This window comes from Ptychodera flava, chromosome 1 (genome assembly GCF_041260155.1).
Source record: "Ptychodera flava strain L36383 chromosome 1, AS_Pfla_20210202, whole genome shotgun sequence".
Taxonomy (NCBI): Eukaryota; Metazoa; Hemichordata; class Enteropneusta; family Ptychoderidae; genus Ptychodera; species Ptychodera flava.
This window is the reverse complement of record NC_091928.1, coordinates 16,798,576-16,815,094: the sequence shown is the minus strand read 5'-3', so window position 1 is coordinate 16,815,094 and position 16,519 is coordinate 16,798,576. Positions and strand designations below refer to the sequence as shown.

The 16,519-nt window shown below is 36.5% G+C and overlaps 1 protein-coding gene across 1 annotated transcript; it reads left to right on the top strand.

Annotated features, from left to right (window-relative positions):
- The first annotated feature begins 402 nt into the window (after positions 1 to 402).
- LOC139131529 (uncharacterized) lies at positions 403 to 5,912 on the top strand. The gene is made up of 3 exons (XM_070697626.1): positions 403 to 600; positions 706 to 798; positions 3,486 to 5,912. Exons 1-3 carry the CDS (start codon positions 423 to 425, stop codon positions 4,595 to 4,597), a joined length of 1,383 nt encoding a protein of 460 aa, XP_070553727.1. The 5' UTR covers positions 403 to 422; the 3' UTR covers positions 4,598 to 5,912.
- The last annotated feature ends 10,607 nt before the right edge of the window (positions 5,913 to 16,519 follow it).

The following is a 16,519-nucleotide window of genomic DNA, read 5'->3' as shown; positions in this document are numbered from 1 at the left end:
AAAAAAAAAGATAACTGAAGTAATACGCTCTGAACACATTGTCAGTTTATGGGAAACTTACTGATTCAGCACAAGAAAAAAATATTAGTTTTGTGCATCTTTCACCTTATTGATGACTTCTTATAACGCGTAAACACGTGTCACGTACATGAATATATCAAACGTGCCAGGAATGAGTTTGAGAGCTATATCCTTACACAAAAGATTGGCACATATTTTGGATATGAAGTCATCGCTGTTCTTGTAACAATGGTTAGGTCGCTGCGAATAATAATGAGTGCCGAGAACATTGCGACACAGCCTGGGCTTTTTGCCAAGGCGAGTGTTCTTAGTCCATCTGTTCCGTGTTTACGATTTAGAACCGTTGTAAGACAGGTGCTTTCTGCATTTCAATAAGTGCGAGCGCCTTCACTTCGCACAAGATGGAGTTACGTCCAACCTCTGAGCGTCGAATCGCCGAAACCGGCGCAGATCGCTCACCAGAAGGATTGGTTCACTGTACGAAGAAAAAGATCGCCATCATCGTATGCGTTGTCTTATCAGTTGCAGCAATTGCCGCTGTAATTGGAGCCGTGTCCGCCATTTTGTTTGGAGGAACAGGTATGACGTTTATTTCTAGTGTAATAATATGGTATTCCTGTTTTGCTATAATTTGTAGAAAGTAGTAAAATGTTCTATTTATTATTGATTTTACTTATATTTCAGATGATGACCACACCATACCGTCGGTTTCCACGACCCAACATCTACCATCGCTCGTCACAAATGTCGTATATCCATCTCCATCTCCAACAACAAGTAAGAACCATTAATGTCACCAAAGTTTGCAATTTTTTGATAAGTTTACTTATGCAGCAGGATTTTCTTGTCCTCAGTAGTCAGCAAAAAGTCACAACTATTAAGTTGACAACAATATCTATCCATGAACTTGGATAATATTGTATTAGCTGGCGTGAGCTTAAGCAACACACTTTTCGCCGAACAATCTTTCTTTATCAAAGATGACATGAAAACCCCCTCAAAATCTATTAAAAAGGAGGTTATCTTAAATTTTGTATGATCGCAATAATTCAATCGAAGGATGAAGGTACATCCTTTTTTTAGAAATATTTGGAGTAGAGATCCTCATTCTTTTTATAAATGAAAGATTAATTGAAGTCAAAAACGAAAGAGCATTTATATGTGACATTAATGTTTTATTTAAAACTAAAGTATATTCAGAAAACTAAATTTCTTTTGCATTATCTGTTCTCATTCTTAGATTCAAGGGGTTGAAAGATTGACATTCAAAAGTGATTAAGATCATTATAAGCAAAATTGAAAATGACTGTTATTCAAACTGTAAGACCTTAGTTGCCAAATAAAATCAATGCTTGTTCGCGAGCATTTAAGAATACGGTGTGAAAATTCCAGAGTGGGGTTAAATGTTTTGAAACATTAAAATCAGAACTCAGAGAAAAAGAAGCTAGGAAAACGAATGGTTTGCATAAATTCGCATACATTTACACTTCTTTCCACCCAAGTTGTAAATGCTTGTCATGCTAGGAAGTGAAACCTATCGAATATTTTAATTCGTGTTAATAATGATTAAAATTAAATAAATCCTTGAAAAAAGTGACATTGTGAAAATACACTATGTCGTGTGCAAAACAACCTATATAAGTATGTTGTTATATATCAGACTAATTTAAAAGTCAAGGTATCACACTCTATATATGCGTGTATGAAGTGATTTCGTCAATTTTTCTACTCAGTTCAATATCGTTGAAAGAAGTCCATTTTCTGTCGGTTTCCCTTAATGACTTAATTTTGCTCATTGCAAAGATCTACTTAAAACACGATGGAACTAATTTGGGATAATTGGATTTTCATATTTTTTAAAATTTCTCAAAAGTGTTAGGTGCCAGATAGTTGAATGTTGCAATAATACAAATTACTCATAAAAACAAGTGTGTAATCTAAAAAGAAGAAAGCAGATGAGATTACATTTGTAGATTAAATCATCATTACTTCACCATCCAATTATCCCCAATTAGTTCCAATCGTGCTTTAAACGGATGCTTTTGTTGAATGTAAGGCTTGCGGCGATTTTGCTATGTGTGTTTCGTACTTTCTCTATCGCATAAATTGCTTTGTGCAAGCCGTGCATTCTAGTGTGACTAGAGTTGCAAGGAAACTGTATAATTTGAATGCACATTGTGTTTGTCATCGATATTGTTTTTGTCCAAGCAATGCGGTTCCACTGGGCAACCATGATCATGTATACCGCATTTTAGACACTGTGATACAGAAACAAGTATTTCTGGTTTTTATCGAATGCAATGACTTAAATAGCATTTTACTGGGCACCTCAAGTGGTGTCCCCGGCGAAAGCAAGGGATCAGCAATCGTTACTATCTTGAATAACGTCGGAAAGAGACTTCTCATCAAATGTTTAGTGACCATTACTACGATAAAATCCTTGGCAACAGTGTATTACACATCTTTATTAGGCCATGCATATTTAGTATCGACACATTCATCATGTCAATGTGGTAAAAAACAAACTAATGGGGATTCTACCCGGCTCCAAATCATGCGTATACAATTATGAATACTACTTCATAAATCCTCTATCAAAACTTGACGGTCTAATTTGACTGCTACTTGAAGAAAATGCAATATTTTCAAGTCCGCTCGATGCTAGTTTTCCTTGATGATAATTTTGTATTCTGTGTTTATGGCATATCAACAACGGCGAGTCCTCAGATCACTAGTAGTTCAAATGTCGATCGACTTGGCTCAGTCGATCAGTGCCTATAGTACTATTGACATGATCATTGTGTCAATAATGTAACACCACACCTCTATTGACATGATCATATGATCGTCCCAAGAAGCAAAAAAAACACTGATATTGGCATTATGATTAGTCAGTAAGTAAAATCCACGAGAACAAAACACTACACGCACGTCGTGGCAAGAGCTCTAATTTCAAGCTAACGGGTGTGCCAGAAGGCGTGATGTATAAAATTCCATTAAAGAAACGGATTTACAAGATCATTTTTGAAAGCGTTGATTAAAAACGTTTGTAACGGAGAAAGTCACTACAATGTAAGCAAGTAAATTAGTAGGTGGGTAGTTGAGTAAATAATAAGTTAGAAAGTTCAAGCTGGAATATATTTTAATATTGTCAGTGAGAGGAACAGGTGGAGAGATAGATAGATGAAAATGTTCCATAAACAAATGAATAATAAATCAATCTTCGAACTTGACATTTTCTGACGAAGTATTGAATAAATGTCCATGGAATAGAATCAATAAAAACAGAATCAATGACGATTGATTAAAATATTCACAAATTTTCCAACGAAATTACCTTGCGATATCTGTTGCTCTGAGTAACAAATTTGGTTTTGCACTGATATAAAATAATTTGAAATTTTCACTTCCTTTGAAAAGTCTGTATTTTAATCTAATCAATGGAGTATAACTCTTTCATACAGGTATATGTCAAACAATCACAGACAACTCCTTGCTGACCTTCAAGGGCATACTAAATCTCACACTGGTCACATCTGAGATCAAGGAGGTTAGCCAGGTATTTGACTTAAATGCAATAGTTGCCGACAAGCCTTATCTACTGGTTATGGCTCAGAACGAACTGTACGTGTATTTGATGAATGATGATGATACTCTAGACAAGCTGCAAAACATATCAGCCAGGGGCGACTTAAGTTATTTGGAAATGGTCTTTTTTTCTGAATACTTCGTGTTTGACGGAACACACTACGTTATCATCAGCTCTCTTGACAGCGGAACAAACTACTACAACGATGTGTACAGTTGGGACGGAACAAAACTCACCGTAGATGGCATTGTTAACCTGGTAATCTCTGCATACGGAAACAAGTACAGCGCTGGTTGGTCGTTCATTGAAAGTGCTAGCCAAGGAGAGGCCTTCCTCGCAAATGCATTTGGTAGTGAATGGGATGGTGTCCAAACCGAAAATACTGTAATATACTTATTTAACGGCACTCATTTTAACGATTTCCAAGATATTTATACCGGAATGAACACAAAGAAAGTTTCATTTTTTCAGACTGATGATGATGACATATATCTCGCTATGGGCAGTACTTACAGTCCCGATACTCCAACATCATTTGTGTACAAGTATAACCCAAGCAGTTCTAAATTTGAGCAGCATCAGAGCTTTCCAATGAAAGGTTTTACATCTGACATAGTTATTTTTGATATTGAAGATGAAACTTATCTTATGCACACACTGTTTAAGTCTGCTGACAGCACTGACGGGGCCGCTTCTCCTCTGTATCTTTGGAACACAGTCAGTTCAGAATTTGAACTTCATCAGACTTTCAACACAACGAATGGACAGGCGGCATGTCACATTGAATACTGTAACCAGCATTATTTGATTGTTGTCAGTCATGAATCTGATGTTGTCATGTACAAATGGGATGGTGAATATTTTGTCGAATTCAGTGTTTTGTATAAATATGCAGGGACACCATTGCATGCGTGTCACGTTTTCTACGCCAACGGTACTCCTTATTTGGCTGTCGATAAGTTAGTGTATATTGTTGTACAGGTTTAATATAATAGTATATACCATCCATGGAAGGGGAATGATATTTCCTTAGGTAAAGTGAAAGCTATCACGTGGGTACACTGGAACCGAGTATTACTCATGCGCTAACAAAAAAGGACAAGCTTTGTATGAATTTCATCGACAGTTTGTTTGCAAAATTGGTAAGCACAGTCTCTGAAGAATTATATAAAAAGAGTTCACAATATAGTGTTTTATTTCTTTAGTTTGCAGATTTTCTCTGCATAGGCAATAACTTATTAATGCTAGTTTTTACTACGACCACTACAGCAAAGATTTGCGTACAAGGAAGAAAATTGCGTCCCTGGATGTAAATCTGTTTCAGTGTAATCCTTTATATTGTCAGATTTCCCAACTATTGTGTGTTGGTTGTGATAAGCAGAGTGATATTATAATAGACAGCAAAAGACTATAATTAAAGGGTCTTTTCATTTGAGGTAATTTGTTATATTAGACGTTAAGTTATTTTTATAGATATTCAGGTAGCTGTGCATTCAGAGTTGCCTCTACAATGATTAAAGACTGTGACTATAATCGGTAAATTTTTATATTAGGATACAAATTTTGAGTAACATTTTATAGTCTGGAAATCGCCTCTCTGTTTACATGTTGGACAAGATGTGTAACTTATATTGTTTGAGTTATAACCACAGAGAGGCGTTTTGTTAAAAACAACCACGGTGGCTTAAGTTTGTGATCAACAAACGATGAATGGGAGAAATCGGTTCATATTTCCTCATGAAATATATTTGGGTTTAAGCTAACAGTCATATATCGAGATCTTTGCTTCCTGCAGAGTAATGACTCTCTCTTGAATGTTCGATGTTCCAGTCAGGAGACTTCGCAATTACATGTAAACGATGTTATGTTTGTTGATTGCACAAATAGTAATTACAAATTAAATGCCTTCCTCGACAAATCTTTGTCGACGTTTTAATAGTCGGGTGGTTTTTTTAATGCATGATTATCATTTTAGAACATTTTGTCAGGCATCATTTGTTTTTATTGTCGGTATATTGAAACTTCTTACGAAACTTTCCCTTTTTAATCCACGTTTTTTAATGGATGATATTATTCACATGGGTAAGTATAAGACAGAAAATTATTTGCGATATTGTTTCTTAAGGATAATAATCCAACTTAGATAATTTGCAGTACAGTTTTTTAACATTTCAGTAACACTTAAATTGCCTGTATACCTCTAACCGAATATATACGCGCATCACTCCAAATTTCGAGGGAACATTACTAGTTGAAAGACTTGATGAATTGTATTAAAATGTAACGTCTTATATTTTGCCCATTTGCTAGTCGTTTTGTGGTTCTGTTCACACAACAGATTTGAGCCTCTGTGCTTTCCGAATTGCAGAAACCGTAGACACGGATGTTCGATTACACGGATTTCATTTCACCAATCACATTCATGAACACATTGCGTAGACTGAAAGATCCGTCGCTCGAGGGCGCTCTCTTCGCTCCCCAGGCTCCCTCAACACATTGCGCCAATTATAAACTAACTTGAAGTTTTCGTGGTTTGTCATTATATAAGGAGATAGTGTATGCTTGAATTTCAGTCTGCTCTTTTAGCCAGCAAGTCATTAGTATGTGTTTTGAAGAAAGGTTATTATAGCAATAACGGACGACGCGCTGACTATTAACGTTATTTATGGGCAAGGGCGAGAGGAAAGCCAAAAATTAACGGGCGAGGCTTGCCGAGCCCGTTAATTTGGCTTTCCTCTCGCCCGAGCCCATAAATAAACGTTAATGGTCAGCGCGGAGTCTGTTATTTCAATTATATTATCAACGAACCCCGAGAAAACCGTCAAAATTTACAAAGAATTCCCATGCGAACGACAACGGGGCCCAGAACCTGTCAGTGAGTAGTGCGTGCGCTGCAAAAATTTTGCAAAGCCGGGAATTTTGAAAAAAAAGCGTCTAAACTTGGTCCACAAATCCCCATTTTATTTTGTGGTTGATTATGATCTTTGTTCAAATCACAATTTCGTCTTAGCCGTAAAGTTAATGCGTTACGATATTATTCATATTCACGGTCATGAAAACGAACCATTACTGTGTATTAGTGGGCAGTCATGTGGTTCAGCTCGACCAATTAAAACGCGATGGACATGCCATGGTAATATAATATACTTTATAGGTTTTTTATCCAAATAATACTTGACAAAGTTTTACCTTAATTCAGTTGATTGCTTAACAGCTTTTCACACCAATCTCATGTTGGGTGACGAATGTACGCGCAACAATTACTGTCATGTATAGTAGTCGTTCAAGAGTAAATGTAATTTATTTCAGTCTGGTCTTGTAGCCAGCTTGCCGTGTACTTCGCAGGTTATATACTCAAATGATACTCGCTTGACAAAACGTAATACTTTTCAGTTTGCTTAACAGCTTTTCAAACGTGTTTCATATTAGGTTCAGTGATGAATACACGATGCCACATATACAGAGTTTTGTAGTTGTCGCGTGTAGTAGCTGTTAATGAGTAAATGCATGGCAACAGAATGTTTTGAAGAGTAATTGTTATACTTTGCGGAATAAACATCCTTTAATCACATATAGCATTGCAAGTTTCTTTGTGAAGGTGATCCAACCGTAGCACTAGAAAGGTCATCATGTCTTTTAGCATAAACATTGACTTTTCGCGAAGTAATCTTACATGATTCATCGATAACGGGAGATGTGAGTTTGATAAATTTACCTTGATTCAACATCACAAGATCGTTTATCATGAGGACAAAACCAATGAGATCATTTCGTATTTCCCAAACGACTTTAAGGGTTCAAACCAGATTTATGACAGCTTGTCTTAAATGCTCATAACCTACGCGAAGTTTATGTTGGAGTTGAAGAGTAACCATTTAACGGCCTTCTTAGTTTCGGTAGCTGCCCAACAATTACTCAAGTAAGTTAATGCATGGGTGTTTGTACTCATCAAGCCAAAAAGTAAGAAAATGATCAATTATCTTTAAAAACCACCAGATTTGATTGATATTTGGCCCTAATTATTGAAAATATTAAATTCTTTAAAAAATGACTGCTAAATACTTGACGAGTTGAGTCACGTGACCAAATCTAAATATTTTCCCGCCAAAATTTACGTCTTTATTAACTTTGATATTCCAAGCGAAACCCAATAAATTTCTTGAATTTCTTTGCACGTTTGGAAACAACATATATCATTTTCTTTCAAAAAAAACAGGCACTCATGAAACTTTATCTATACTTCTTTCTGACATTCAAAACATTCATTTAAACATCAAAAAAATGTTTTGTTTTTTTTTTGTGAAGAAATGTTACTCAAAATCCAATAATTTGCATCTGCCAGTAGTTTTAACACAAGTTTCTATCCCATTTTACATTCATTGGTTATAATAATTAAAATATTTGATGTTTAGCGGTTGGAATGTTCAGTTATTTGCAATATACAATTTTGGCGAGGAAAATAACAGATTTTGGTCACGTAACTGACTTAGGTAATATATTATGATAAATTTCAACTTAATCAAATGCGAAACATATCTTTGGCAATTTTCACAATTTTCTGACCAGGTCTGATTAAAAAGTAGTTCAAACTTATTTTACATGCATTAACATACCTGAGTACAACTGAAGGCAATCTTAATATCTTGCGAAAACTTTTAAATGTCAGGAATGACTTTAAGGTGTAGTATGGCAAAGGGGATGCCAGGAAATCATATCACATCTTCTTTAGAAGTAAATTGCCTTGCACGTATCTTCATATTGGTGATTTCATGAAGTGGGAAGTATTTGGGCCGGGGGGGGGGGAGGGGTAAGTGACCGTTAGAATACTCCCGGGGCGGGGTTCGAGTTAAACTGACGTCGAAACAGAAGCGAGTGATTTGGTTCAATGTAAAAACCAAAGTTGGTTTATTATAATTCGAATTCAACAATAATAATTATTAACACCAGAGTAGCAAGGCTTATATTTCTACAGTCATGTTATGAAACATCAGCAATCTATGAGCTCTCTGAAAGTAGAAGCGTGGCAAGTCTCTATCCTACTTGGTGACCATGAACGCTGGAGAAAACATCAGGAAAAGTAGCAAAGTAGCGAGCGGGAAACATACCAAAGTCTGATTGGATAAACTAAACGTCTATGACTGCCTGAGAGTGTCTATCTCAAGATCCTAGTGTCTGTAATGAATAACTTTTGAATTACGTTCTAACTTCTCCAAATGGCCATCCATTCCTATTGATTTGACGTGAATGATATATGTAGGAGATGTTGATGAGAATTATGATTTTAACAACCGTGGTTATGGCGGTGATGATGATTTTGATGATTTTGATGATTGAAGTGGTCTGGATGGTGCTATAGATGATGTTGTGCGATGATGACAGTGAGTAAAACTTTGTTTGTAAATTTTCCAGACGGCTACGGTGATGAGGCAACAGTAAATCAAACAGTAGTAGCGAAAAAACACACGTAGAATCGTACATTTGAGATGAATTCTTTTTCCTATCTTTCGTGTCACATTCAGATTAAGCTTGTATTGTTTTGAAATCAAAACAGCATTATTAATCATGGCCAATTTGTCTTAATACAATTTTCTCAAACAAAACGTCCACGAAATTGTCAAAATTCTAACAACCAAAACCAATACACGTTGATAAGCATCAATTCGAGCTTGGTCCTTTTCTTCGTGACCTTTCATTTGCTCCATGGTATTTAATTGATGCGGCTGATAATGTAAATGTTGCTACAAGGCTTTGGGTTAATATTTTCAATAGAATATGTGATATCCATGCTCCTTTTATTGAAAGACGTGTAAAACGACGTAAACAACCAGCCTGGATGAATAGAGATATTTTGAATGCTATGCATGATAGGGATGATCTTTCAAGGCAAGCGAAATCGGATGTTTCCAAAATTGCGCAGTACAGGTTAGCCAGAAATAAACTTGTGCATATGATCAATAAGGCAAAGAGGGATTACTTGATTGACGAAATTAAGGACAAAGGTTCAAATCCGAAGGCAGTTTGGCATATTTATAACAATGTCCTGAGACCTAAGCATCAAAAACATACTCCGATTGAGGTGGATGGTACTCCTGTCACAGATCCAGCCATTATTGCTGATGCTTTTAACTGTTATTTCTCTAAGATTTCAAGAAAGATGAATGTTTCAGCAGACTGCAATCCTGATTTTTCTTCATTGTCTGAGCATCTCAACGATAAACTCAGAGGTTCAGTCTTTAAGATTCCACATCTTTCTGTTGATTTTGTCAAAAAAGCTTTACTTAGTTCGAAGTCGACAGGGACTGATGATGTCCATGCAAAGTTGCTGCGTGCTGGTGCATCTGTAATCTCTGAGTCTCTTACGAAAGTACTTAATATTGGTATCGACAACGCAGTTTTTCCAGACTTATTTAAAAATGCACGCGTTGTTCCTATTTACAAAGGCAATGGTAGTTTAACAGAAATGTCCAATTACAGACCTATTTCTATTTTACCAGCTATTTCTAAAGTAATTGAAAGTCATGTTCACAGTACTTTGTATAAATTTTTATCTGAGAAAGGTGTCCTTCACGATACTCAGTCTGGTTTTCGAAAGAACCACTCTTGTCAAACTGCATTGATACGTATTTGTGATGAGTTACTTGAAAACATTGATGGTGGTCGGCTTTCAGGTGTTTTGTTTTTGGACCTCTCTAAAGCGTTCGATCTTGTTAACCACGATGTACTACTTAAGAAATTGTCTCTTTATGGATTGCATGGAAATGTGTTAAAATGGTTTGATTCTTTCCTCTCAGATCGTTCTCAAGTTGTTTGTCACATGAGTAAGATATCTGACGTTGAAAAAGTTACTGTTGGTGTGCCTCAGGGATCAATATTAGGTCCACTGCTTTTTACCATTTTCATTAATGATTTGCCACTGACTTTGTGTAATTCTAACCTAGACATGTATGCCGACGACCAGACTCTCCTTACATCTGGCATTTCAGTTGCCGATGTTAATCAGTCGCTCCAAAACGACGCCACTTCAGTGAACGATTGGGTAATTAACAATGGCATGGTCATTAATGAAGGCAAATCGAAAGCCATGTTGGTTGGATCTCGCCAAAAAATAAAATGTGCAGATACAGTGGGTGATAGACTTGATATTGCCATTAATGAGTGTAATATCTCTTGTGTTTCATTTGAGAAGATTTTAGGTGTTACATTGGACAATGTTCTTACTTGGGACAAACATATTGACGATTTATGTCTCACTCTGAGTAAGAGAATCGGTTTACTTCGAAGATTATTCAAATTCATTCCATGTCATCTTAGAAAAGTTCTGTATTATGGTTTAATTCAGTCAGCTATTGATTACTGTTGTGTAGTTTTGGGAAATACAACTGTAAAAAAATATCGAGAAAGTGTATAAGTTACAGAAAAGAGCACTGAGAGTTCTTCTCAATGTTGATTTTAATACCTCAACCGATTCACTCTTTGAAGCAGCCAATGTTTTTTTCCGTTAAACAACGCATCTTTTATTTTACATGTGTTTTAACCTATAATTGTCTTCTGAATACTGCACCATCGTATCTCTCTGAGAAATTTGTGCCTTTAAATGATGTTCATGGTTACCAGACACGTTCTGCTGCAACTCATAAATTGCTACTCCCTCAATTCCGTACACAAACAGGCCAGAGGACGTTCTCTATGCGTGCCTCAAGTTTCTGGAACTCACTTCCTGATGATATTCGGTGCATCCACAATGTTGAAATTTTTAAAGCTCAAGGAGTTTGAGTTCAGTACTTCCGGTGTCTATCAATGTATTTCTAATGTTGGTTCATTCTGTCTTTGCTTGTCAGGCTTCATAAAATCTTCCCTTTTCTCCTTGACGCCACTACCTGCCACAATACTAATTCCTTTGTTCACGATGGCATTATAGCCGTCGAACCTTAGTTTCACTTGCGCATGGATTTAAAAGTGGTTTTGAAACGTGCTGAAAGACGGTAGTGGGTTGATTTGAAAAGTTTCTCTCTCCTTCTCTCTCTCTCTCCCCCCTCTCTCTCTCTCTCTCTCTCTCTCTCTCTCTCTCTCCCCAGGTAGTTATTTTGAAAGTCTAAGAAAGGGTTCGTTTTCACCCTATTTTATACTCATAAGAGAAATAATTGTTTTCTTTCGTTGATGAAAAGTATTTTATTCCATGTATTTATATGTAAAGTTAATGTCTTTGAAGTATGGATTGGTATGATTGCGATTATTTTACATCAAATCACGCATACTGAAAATTTCAGGTACTATCAAATAGTTGGTCTGAACATTTTGTGCGGAGCATAATTAGTTTGTGATTCAGTAAACTTGATAATCATTTGATAAAAAGCGGTGAACTGCAGCACCCACTAATTACTTTGATATTGTAAAGAAATAAAGTCACCCATAAGTGTAAGGCAGTACCTGTGTCTAGAGGTCCTTCAAAGAGCCTTATAGCCATGAAAAGAAGTCCGAGCTTCTTAGACTTTGATGATTGCACCAAAAGATGTCAGTCATTCCTAATGACTTTGAATACCTCAACGGTCGAGAAACGTTAAATGATAACATGTTAAATGATATGGGTTGCAAAATCTACAGTGAGGATTAAACCTTGGGAAACTTTTGTTTTCTATCACAAAAGCTTGTCCTTTATTGTGACCGAATTAAAACATATCATGACATAGCTGCTTAAGTTTGTTAGTATTATTCTCTTGCTTGCGAAACTAGTTAAAATTCACCCATCTTCTCATTTCTTTCTGCACGATCCCCGTCAACACTTGAACAAATAGGATGCAACATTAGCATTCAACGAATAAATAACACTCTGTGTTGAAGTGACCCACACGCGGATTCTTTCATGAGACGACTTCAAATCCTTCGAACAATGTAACTATGCATAACCTGGATAACGATAAGTATACTTTACATATTCTTTTTTAAATCAACACGGAGACTTATTTTAGCATATACATAATCTTATCCACTACTAAAATCGGAACACCATTGGCACGGAAAACGTGGCATGCATGTATCGGTGTATCAGCATCATTATCAAGTACTTGGGACTGGACAAACATATCGTGATTCCACTTGTACACTACAGAACCAAACTCCTCGCTGACAATCACCAGGAAATGCTGGCCACAGTACTCTGCATGACACGCTGCCTTCGCTTTGTCCGCCACAAAGTACTGGTGAATTTGGAAAGTTGAACTTTCATTGTTCCAGATGTAGAGTGGAATCGAAGACAAGAACATTACATGCATAAGATATGTTTCACCAGCAATGTCAAAAATTAACATATCTGAGGTTACACCCGTAACTGATAGATTTTGATGTTGAACAAAAGAGGACGTATTCTGATCAAAGCTATACACGTATGAAATGGGTGTATATCAGGTCCGGACCAGCTTCCAAGACAAAGATACATTTCGTTGTTATCAGTTTGGAAAAATGTTACTTCAAATGTATTTTCTTCCGTATCAATGTCACCGAAATATTTAAATGAGTTTCCGTTGAAATTGTAAATGACAGTATGTTCATATTTTGAAACGTGGTTTAAATTGAAGATTGCGTTTGCAAGGTATGCCTGTCCGTGCGGTTCACTTGCAACGAACGACCACCCAGCATTGACTTGACCACGATATGGAGGGAATCTAAACTCGATCACATCACTCCCGGTCAGTTTGGTTCCGTCCCACTTGTACACATCGCTGCCGTAGTAGCTTCGACCATCGTGCGAATTGGTGATGAAATAGTTGTCTCCGCCCAGTTCAAAATATTCCACGCGTAGGCCATGTCCATTGATGTCATAAAAGCCTCGCGGTGATATCGTTTGTATTGTATTTAGTGTCCAGTCACTGTTTACCAGAAAAACGTACAACTTATCGTGAGTAGTTACAAAAAGATATGATTGGTCCAGAACCATGGAATTTAAGCCAGATGTCTGACTTCTCTCCGAAATCTCAGATGTAAACGTTGTTAGATTCACAAAGGCGTGAAACATCAGGGATGCATTGGTGTTACCAGGACACGAACCTGTGCAAAAAAGGTAAAAGTATTTGCCGGCATAAGACGAAATAAAACAAAGTGGTGTGGCATACAAATCCGTTCGAGCTTATTTTTTCAATTTGGCGGGAACTCAATTTTAAGTAGCACAATGTCTGCATAAACAAAAGTGGCGCAAATCATTTGGACAAATATAACAAGTTCGGCAATTAATACATTGTAGCAAACCTAAGTAATTAAATGTGCGTACAATTCATGTACTTTGGATAGAACACGCATACTATAACACTGAAAGAGAAAAAGATTATTTGAAAATGAAAACACAAAAACACCACATTTTCATGTTTTCTTTTCCCTAGGCATAGACACTCGAACATTTTTGTTTGGAGTGTCTAGTGCTTTAAGTACTTAACAGGCAGTCACGATGAAACGAATGGACGCAATTAGACCCCCATTTGGTGAGAGGGAATCCGTGGCAAAACGCGTCCAACAGTTATTCCTTTTTGATACAAAGAAATGAAAACAAGAAAACTGCTATCATATACTGTTTTTCAGCTTTTTCAGCGTTTGTGAAAAGTACGTTTAAGTTCCTTTTTTATGTTTTTGCTTTACTCTCCTGTATACTTATTAACGAAACAGGGAGCCCTACTTTTTACAGAGTAGTCTAAGTGCGTCCATTCATTTTACGAATTTTACAACAAAACGCAAAATTGACAGTGCAGAGATATTTTAGCTTCTTTTTTTAACGCGCACTCTCATGGAGGGCGTACTTATCAAGAGTTCGTTATATAACATTGGTAGGTTTGTTTATAATTATTTATAATTTCGATACATTTCTTTTATAATAATGTTAAATTGCTATGGCAACCTTTCTTGGAAGCTCTGATTAAGTTATCGTATACGGCTACTTTTGCAGCAAATGCTTATATCAACAGTTGTCACACTCGACAGTGCAAACAATGAAATGTAGCTACTTTAAGTATCAATCAGTAAAATACAACTAAAATATTGTTTCCTTGCTCTAGAATTATAATCTATTGGCCGTAATTCTTGTAACTCAGAGCGAATTGCTTTTGGTACAATATTTCGACTGAATCAGTGGATCTGTTAAGTCATCGCACTCTTCACAATCACACAACAGCTGTCAGTGATGAAGGCTGAGTGATTCAGTCGAAATATTCTACCGAAAGCAACTCGCTCTGAGTTACAGGAATTATGGCAAATAGAATCAATAAAATGACTTAGTTTTGTGTTGATACCTTCCCGTTTATTTTGACTGCGGCCCTTTCCTTAATCTGACTTAAACTAAGTTACATGTTGTCAGATGGAAGAACTAGAGCAAAGTTTCCTGCCAAAAGCGATGCAGACAATCATAGGTGGTAGTGATTGTATTCGACACATAACTTAGATTCGGTTTCGGATTCGGTTTTGAGTTCGAGGGACTGATCGTAACTTTAATATTCCAACTATATTTCTACTATTTCTAGTCATTTAATGCCCTTTTTGTTATTAACATATAATTTAACTGTACAGCGTGGCTGCATATTAAGTATGCATTATACAGTATAAATATTGCCTGTATATCTTCATAAAAATGAATTTTTTCGGACAAATTAGAAAATAGTGCATTTTGCTATAATTTCCTTAAGAGGGCGCTTTGCTTTGGCATAACTGAATCAGAGCTTCCAAGAAAGGTTGCCATGGCAATTTGACATTATTATAAAAGAAATGCATCGAAACTATAAATAATTATGCACAAACCTACCCACTATGAACAATAACAAACTGGTCCATGTTATATAACGAACTCTTGAGTTGATAAATACGCCCCCATGAGAACGCGCGTCATAAAAATAAGCTAAAATATCTCTGCACTGTCAATTTTGCGTTATGTTGTAAAATTCGTAAAATGAATGGACGCACTTAGACCACTCTGTAGAAAGTAGGGCTCCCTGTTTCGTTAATACGTAAACAGGAGAGAAAAGCAAAAACATGAAAAAGGAACTTACATGTACTTTTCACTTTTTCAACAAAAGCTGAAAAACAGTATATGATAGCAGTTTTCTTGTTTTCCTTTCTTTGTATCAAAAACGAATAACTGTTGGACGCGTTTTGCCACGGATTAGAGGGGTACCCTAATTATGTTATAAATTTTTCGGAATGAGTAACAACCTAATGAAAACGGACTTAAGACCAATTATCTTTTGATGACCTTTTAATGAAAAACATAAAAAAGTGTCTTTATTCCTTTTTACATTGAAAACGAGATCAAAGGAAACCCGTTGGACGCGTTTTGCCACGAATTCATACAGGTCCCTTTCAAGCTTTCGACTGACAAACATTAAACTCTCACAGTACTGAAGGTCGTAGCATTGTTTCGACTTTAAACATCTGTACTTTGACATTATGTCAACTACACTTTTAGAGAGCTCTTGTTTTTGTCATCTGTTCATAAGTGCCGTCACTGCTCCGATACCCATAATCCCATTATTCTTGAGTTATTAACCTGGTGAATCAAACATTTTCGAGTTGATGTTTTGCAACTCTTGTTTACATAAGCATCAGCTCCACATGTTTTGTATGACAATCAAGTGAAAGAACGATGTTTATTGAATCACTTCTGTGCAGTGTAAGAAAATTATGTTGCGTTCGACAGTCCTGCTATATTTGAACGCAGGCACAACATTACTGCTGGTAGCGAATATTCGCCGGCAAACACGCAAATCGATTAGTTTGCGTAGGCGGCTTTTTAAGTTGGCAGCCCTTTGCAATAGCAATAAAAATAATTCAATCCAGACACTTTCAACGAGCTCACGGGACATCGGGCTGTTGACAGCCCATGCGAAAGCTTGACAGCAACAAGTAGACCCCTTCTGTCATGGTGGAATATCAAACATT